The 7,974-nt window shown below is 41.9% G+C and overlaps 1 protein-coding gene and 1 pseudogene across 1 annotated transcript; both read right to left on the reverse strand.

The window, feature by feature from the left end:
• Positions 1–2,201: 2,201 nt before the first annotated feature.
• Positions 2,202–3,128, reverse strand: Tas2r41 (taste 2 receptor member 41). The gene has a single exon (XM_005363816.2). It carries the CDS (start codon positions 3,126–3,128, stop codon positions 2,202–2,204), a length of 927 nt encoding a protein of 308 aa, XP_005363873.1.
• A 2,674-nt stretch (positions 3,129–5,802) lies between these two features.
• On the reverse strand, positions 5,803–7,192 carry LOC102002318 (annotated as a pseudogene).
• Between the last annotated feature and the right edge of the window lie 782 nt (positions 7,193–7,974).

The raw sequence follows: 7,974 nt of genomic DNA on the forward strand, positions 1-7,974 counted from the left end.
ACCCATTTCATTGCCTCACCCTTGAGATAATCTTGCTAAACCAGAAGCTCTCCTTTTGGCCCAGGCTAGCTTACCTTTTAGGCCTTCTCAGATCTATTGGTCTCCATTCGCCAGTGCCATGGTTACAGGCAAGCACAGCTATACCCAGTCTTTTTGGTAATGCTGAGAATTCAAATTTAGGCCTTCACGCTTGCAGAGCAAAGCCTCTTATCTGATGACCCAGATCCTCAGTCCCTATATTGTCATAATACCAAAAGATAAGAAATGACTTTGATGACCACTGACAGGTGACTGATGAATTCATGTTCCACCTATACCACACAAACAAAGTGAGAAGGCTCAATGTGTGCCCACATAAGCAGACCTCTGAGATATACTGTGAAGTGGGGAGCAAGGAGCTGAGCAACACATGGATTACACAACCATTTGCATAGAAAGACACAGAGACCACGTAGTGAATAAGTCATTTGGTTAGGAGGGTGGAGTTACCAGAGTGTAAGTCAATGGATTGCTTCCTTATGTCGGTATTAAGACAGAATAAAATAGTTCTAGAAGCACACACGTAAAACTGCTGAAAGTGGCCCCCAACAAGATAGGTAGAAGGGAGATTTTCCAAATACACTTGTCAATACAGTTTGAGTTCTTAATCATGTCAATGTATTACCCATAGAAATGTCTAAATTTAGCATGCAGAACCACTTACTTCCACACTACAGTCCACAGCCCGTGCTCACTTAGTCCCATGTACCCTGAAACGGGGCAAGTGTTTTCACTCGGGGGAGAATGCAACTTCTCTCTGTCAGGAATCCAGTTGTAAACTGGTTTCTGAAATTTGCATATAGACACCTTGTAGCAAAAGTTCTTCTTTCCTAAATGCCAGAATTTCCTGAATAGCAATGAATACACATGCAGGCATCAGTTTCGTCATTTCCTGAATAGCAATGAATACACACATCATTTCCTGAATAACAATGAATACACACGTCATTTCCTGAATAGCAATGAATACACACGCAGGCATCAGTTTCGTCATTGTCATTCATCAAATATCGCTGTTTCCACATGGCAGATAAGAGTGTTGGAAACCACAAGTTCTGTTATTCCAAACTTAATTATAAATGTCAATTCGAATCACATATTACAGTTCACCCAATGGGGGGGGGGGGGAGAGAACAACAAAATGGTTACAAAGGGGTAAAGCAAGAGCAATGAGCTGGCATAGACTACCAAGAGTTTTTCATTCTGTCTTACAAACACCCATGTCTAACCATATTTTTTCCCAAAATTACCTTTCAAAGCATTTGTATAATAATTGGAGCAAGTTCATTTTTAAATCATATTTGGGACATTTACTCAGTGATTTTTAAAAAATGCATTTGCATGTAAAAAAAGTGAGATTCTTGTGTCTGTTTTTCTGACTAAAAAGAACATATTTATGCAGTGCAGATGTGGGTTTGTAACATTTGCTTGAAGGAGTAAAAAGGTTTTCTAAGACAGGAAAATGAGGCAACCACATTGGTCTTTTTTGAAAGAAATAGTGATCAGGGGAAGCTGCAAAGAGGAGAAAATTCAAGGCCAGAAAGGGAAAATAGTAATGAGAAATAAAACAGTAGCAGCAAGAATTTCTCCAGTAATTGTCCCAAAACCAAAGCCAAACTTTCCAAAATTGGCAAGAGAAAATAACTTGCATAGGGTGGAAAGGGATCAGAACTCCTAGCCCAGACCACTGCGGCCACAGCCACCTGTTCCTTGGAGTTCCCATACAGACTGCTGCTCGGCCCTCAAGAACACTGTTGCTTTCCATGCACAGCTACATCCCAGTTCAGCTGAGACACAAACATCTTTTCCTTAACTCCCAAATAGCCAGCCAAGATGAGGTGATCCCGTTGATCAAGACTTTTACCTAAAGCAACAATCAGCAACAAAGGAATAAAAGACACAAAAGCAACAGAACATATTGCATTTTGCACTTTAAGTCAATACTGGCTGCTCAGGATTCAGAATCTTCATTTTCTTAGTTCCCATGGTAAGGAAGAATGCTGAGTCCCTGTGTTTTCTTCTCGGCTTTCCCAAGGAGGGAAGCCCACAGTGTGACCCTCATGTCTGCCTACACAGACATTTTCATGTTGGTGAGTTCACTTCAAGGGTGGTTAACCTCACCTGACTCTCCTCAAGGGGTCTCTGTAAAGAGACCAAGCCTTCTAAGCCACCCAGAAACCCCTGGCCAACAGGAGTAGCTGCCTGAATGTGCCTCGAAACCTAAGATTATTGGTGATGAGGATGAATGGATGTACAGACATGCACAAGTAAAGTATAATTTGCCAGGGCCAGTACCACATGTTATCTGAGGGGATTACGACTGTAGCATCCACGACCATGGACACAAACGACAGTGCATAAAGAACCAGGAAGGAGACGAGTGACTTCAGCGCTCTGCTGTGAGCCTGGGCGCTGGGATCCTGCATGCTGTGGGCATTGTGCTGCATTCTTTGGGTATGTCTCCTGAGAGACTTAATCAACATCAATATTGAGACCAGAAAGAGAGAGCAAGGAATGGACATAGTGACAAGCTTCAGAGGCATAAAATAGTCGATTTCCAGCCTTCTGTTCCACTCCTTAAAGGTTGTGTTCCCAGAAATTTTTCTTCTTAAGAATGCCTGGTATGCAGACTGGTTTCCCCAAAAGAACAGTAGAGTTACAATGAAGGACACCAGGATAGAGCCCAGAAGGAGCCGGGGCACCAATCCCGGGAGCCTCCACTTCAACCACAGGAAGGCAGGATGCGAGAAGTTAGCAATCTTGATACAGAACAGGACGCTGAGCCAGGTGCCAAACCAGAAAGTGGCTGAGTTCAAGAAGTCCCAGTGAAGACCAATGAGCTGCCGGGCAAGACCCCTGGAGTACTCAACCAGGTAGAGGAAGTAGTAGAGACTGTTCACAAGACCAACACACTGCTGGCAGAATCGGGAGGTGCCCAAACTGAAGAGGATCATGTCCAAGGGAGGCAGCCTACCACGCCGTAGCCATTCCCTGCTCAGCATCAACACAATGAATCCATTGGCCAGGATCCCCAGGAAACAAAGCAGGACAAAGATCAGCATGAAGAAAACTGTCAGTGCTGGTAGCATGTCAGCCCTTCCTCCAGTCACCACAGGTGGTGGCCCTGGTTCCCGGCCTCCTCCTTGCTACTACCCACAGTCCCTCGCACTCCCTTCTAGAGACGTGGGATGAATGGATGGGTTCTGCATCTGAGCAAGAACTTCAACGGGAAGAGTGCTCAAGCCATAGATAAAAGGTGTGCTCTTGGCTCAGATATAATGCAAATATCCCCTGGGCTTGGGTACCATGGGGCACCAGCTGCTCATGATTTGCCTTCTCCGATTTTGCCTACATGCTACCACGCTTGGAATAGCATATATGCAGAGGGTTTTTAGTCTTGGTAAGTGAGTTTCATCCTTCTTATCGCATCATTGGATCATATGTGATCACACATCTTCCTATTAGGTATAGATAGATAGATAGATAGATAGATAGATAGATAGATAGATAGATAGATAGATAGATAGATAGATGTGCACATAAATAAATGCATAGACATCCAGTATAGGGAGATATCTAGGAAAAATGTTAACACTAAAAAGGTCAGTCTTAGCTGAGTTTCCTGACATACATCTTCCCTCACTCATGAAGCTGCCCCTTCAAGGTCAACACCTCAGTTTACCTTTCTACCCAAACCTCTATTTAAATCTCCCATGACCACTATGGTATAAGTAATTTATAACCATCTAACTGCTCTCTTTCCAGGGAGAGAATACATTTCCTTGTGGTTTGCAGGACTGAGTGCATTTGTTTCCTCCTGGATATTGGTGGGAATGCATTTAGGTCCCACAAAGATTGAGATAGAAGCTGTCCCCAGTCTTTGCCAAGTGAGTTATTTATGGCCACTGACTTCATTAGACCAGCAGGGTGCAGTATGAGCAAGACACAAACAATACACTTCTAGAATTATTGACTGAAAACACACAGCTCTGTCACAGATGGCACAGCATGTTGGACTCCTTTGTTTAGAATCAAGACACAACTCTTATCAACTGGGAAAATGAGTAATCCACAGAGTTGCAAAAGTCAGGGTTGGTGTTCTGAAAGCCACCTTAGGTTTGTCTACCACAGTTTAGAAGACACAAGTGAGCCCTGTCTACTAGTACCAACCTTAGAGAGTAGAAAGACAAGCTACTTTAACATGCCTGTCATCTCAGAGAGCTACATTTTTCAATTATTTTTATATGTGCCAAAGACACAGAAGACCTACTCCTTCAGCAAATTGCAAGTGCGTCCTTTGGTATGAACAGCCACTGGCACATGTCTGTCCATTTAGCCTCCAGGACTGAACTGTTTAGCATAGCTGGAATGTGGTACCCCATGACCAACATCTCTCCATCCATCCCCTCATCCTAGATCCCTGGCAACATCACTCTACTCTTGACTTCTGCAAGTTTGGTTATTTTAGCTCCCACATGTGAAGTCCTGCAGAATATGTCTATGTCTAGAACTTTTTGCTTAGTGTCATGTCCTTGAGAGCATAAAGCTCATTTGTGTTTTGTTTTGAGTTTCAGTGTTTCTTTTTTTAATCAAAATGTTTTTAAACAAAACATGTTAAAAATTAGACATCTGATTGGGGATTTAGTCATACTTTATTTACACATGTCAATTTGTAGAGCAGACTTAATTTTCTAGTTCAATGGGACTTCCACATGATAACAGCCACAAAATTGGCACACTATATTAAAAAACCAAACAGAGACAGACAGTATTTGAAGCTTTATGCCAACTTAGACCCAGGATGCACTGCCCTTCATACAAGATCTTAAAAGTGTCTGCTGTGAGCTTACCAAAGTAGAACCAGAGATCAAACATCACAAACATTGACTTTCAAAACAAAAGCTCTTTTCCAAGAGTTACTGTTTTTATTTTAAAAAGAACGACAAATAAAATTAATACTATTTGAAATTTTTATTCCAAAATCGCAATTGGTACACTGGTTCATGCCAACCCCTCAGGATGCTGTGCCTGGTGGAGACTGCCTTTCTGATCAGGTACACCATGAATATCCTCTCATCTCAGGGTGATCAAAAGTTACAAACATAACCATTGGGTACACTTAACAATTATTTTCCTAGTTTGAGTTTCAGAAAAATTGCTCAGGAAACATGTCGTAATTTGTATTTCTTCCTGAAGGAAGGAAATTTATAGAAATCTGTCAACAAAAAACAGATTTTTCTTTTTGATAGAAAAAAAATTAGCTGATTCTTTTTCATAAGTAAAATTTTACTCATGGATGATTCGAGTTTTAACTTTGGTTTTTGAGACAGGGTCTTACTATGGAAGCCAGGGGTCCAAGTTAGTCTGAAATTCTCCACATAGCCCAGATTGGCTTAAGACTTAATTGTAATTCTCCTGCCTCGGTTTCCTGAGTGCCAAGTTACCACACCCAGGTTCCTGAAAGGCTGGAGGCTAAGGGACATTTGGTAAGCATGGATGTTTCAGAGTGCTCTACTTAGTCCAATCTTCTGAATGTTCCTTCATAGTTATGTAAATTATAAGGAAATGAGATCTTATAATCTATGTACAGCAGTTTACACCTCAGTTTCTTTCTTTATTTCTTATTTATTTTTACATACCAATCCCAGTTTCCCCTCCCTCCTCTCCTCTTGCTTCCCCCACCTCTCCCCACTCTACCCCCATTTGCTCAAAGGGGAAGGTAAGGTTGTCCCTGGGGAAGTCAGCTAAGTCTGTCCCATCACCTCATTGAGGGAAGACCTCGGTTTCTTTTTTCACTTGATGAATGGCTGAGATGAATTCATGACATACATTCTTCATGGAGAGCTGTAGAAACTCGAGAGCCTTGAGCAGGATCATGATTCTGGACTCTACTTCCTGAATGAGTGTGACCATGTAGTACACAAACCCCTCCCAGCCATACTGCCTTCTGTATGGTTTTCTTCTTTGGTCTGCAGATCTTTATAAGCAGTAATAACCCCCATTCAATCATTGCACCTGGTCAGAGATAGTAGGACCTGGGTTCATATGTATTGGGTCCCGCTCTTTCCAAAACTGATCTCCAACAGCAGCCAATTCGATTTCTCCTGTAGAGAAGAGGTCACTTCTGGCCTTATGGAAATTTACAAATGCCTGCTTTTCCTTGAGTTTCTTCACAACCTCTGTAACGGCTGGATAACTTCCTTGAAACATCCATAGCTGGACGGCTTGATCCTGCTCGCCACACCATGTGTTCCTCGTCCCTACGAAGCTGTCTTCTTGGATCTGAGATAACACTTCTTGACAAATTTTGTTGTATGTGTCCAGGCATTCTTGCTTAACACTGTGAAACTGTAGCTTGTGCAGACTGCCTGTCTCCTTTGTAGGCTAGGCAGTTAGCCATGACCTTTCCTCAGATCAACCTTTCCGACAGATAAGGATTTTAGCCAGCTGTCTTCTGGAGGTCTGTGACTTGAAGATGTCACTCTCTGAAGCCACAGCGGGCCCCCTCAAGCAAGCAGCACTTGATCATCTTGCTCCAGAGCCTGAAGCTTCTACTGCCTGGGTGCTGCCGTTGACAATACTACCCATTATTTATTTCATTTTTAAGGCTGAATAATATTCTACAGGGGTCATGTACCATGCTTTCTTTACCAATTTACTTATTAGCACTTTCTTATTTTGTCTCCATGTCTTGGCTACTGTAGCTGACACTTCAATGGACCTGAAAATGCTGCTACAATTTCTGATACAATGATTTCTTTTTATTTTATTTTAAAAATTCTTTTTATTGAGCTATATATTTTTTTCTGCTCCTCTCCCTTCTTCTCCCCTCCTTTTCTACCTCTCCTATGGTCCCCATGCTCCCAATTTACTCAGGAGATCTTGTCTTTTTCTACTTCCCATGTAGATTAGATCCATGTATATCTCTCTTAGGGTCCTTATTATTGTCTAGGTTCTCTGGGATTGTGAATTGTAGACTTTTCTTTGATTTATGTCTAAAAGTCACTTATGAGTGAATATATATGATATTTGTCTTTCTGGGTCTGGATTACCTCACTCAATATGATGTTTTCTAGATCCATCCATTTGCCCGCAGTTTCTTTGGATATTTGCTGCTCTGGTTTGGATATTTTCGGTCCACACCAAAACCCATGCTGAACCTTGGTTCCAGGGTGTCCATATTACATTGTGTTGCAAACTTTCAGAGGTGAGTAGTTCATTAAGAGAAATTAAGTCTTTTTTTCTCATGTGTGTTCTCACTCTTGTGGGAAGGACTGTATTAGACTAAGTTATAACATAAGCCCAGGAATGGACTGTTGAATAATAAAGTAGTTCTGTTTGGGTTTTTTCTTCTTTCTCTTTATCTATCTCTCTTTCTTTTTCTCTAACATCCATATTATTTACCAAAGTTGCTGGGCCAATTCACATTCCAACCAATGCAAACAGGGACTTGTTTTCTCTGCCTCCTCCCAACACTTATCTCCTTTTGGTAGCCACTAACAGGAGTGAGGTAGTGCCTCTTTGTGGTTTGGATTTGCATTTCTCTGAAGCTCGTGGCACCGAGCACATCTCTGCACATGTCTTGTCTGTATGCCACTTTTGAAGACTATCATCTCCTCAGATCCTTTCTTTACATTTAAATCAAGTAGCTTGGGGATGATTTCGCTATTGATCTGTGTAATTCCCTTACAAATTTCTTATTTCTCGGTGAAAAAAAAATTCTTTCCACAGTGCATGTTATTGGCACCTGAGTCAAAGTTCAGTGATCTTCATGTGTGCGCACTTGCATCTGAGCTCTCGGCTATGTCTCCTAGGTCTATAAGTCTGCTGTTGTTCCAGCACCGTGTTGTTTGCATTCTCTTGGGCTAGTTACTGGAGAGTTATTGTGTCCCTTCTGTTTTATGCTTCTTTGATCTTCTATGTCCCATATAACCT

Source organism: Microtus ochrogaster, linkage group LG12 (genome assembly GCF_000317375.1).
Source record: "Microtus ochrogaster isolate Prairie Vole_2 linkage group LG12, MicOch1.0, whole genome shotgun sequence".
Taxonomy (NCBI): Eukaryota; Metazoa; Chordata; class Mammalia; order Rodentia; family Cricetidae; genus Microtus; species Microtus ochrogaster.

Bases quoted from the DNA above. Each gene is read 5' to 3' on its own strand.
- Tas2r41 (XM_005363816.2), bottom strand. From the start codon at position 3,128: ATGCTACCAGCACTGACAGTTTTCTTCATGCTGATCTTTGTCCTGCTT.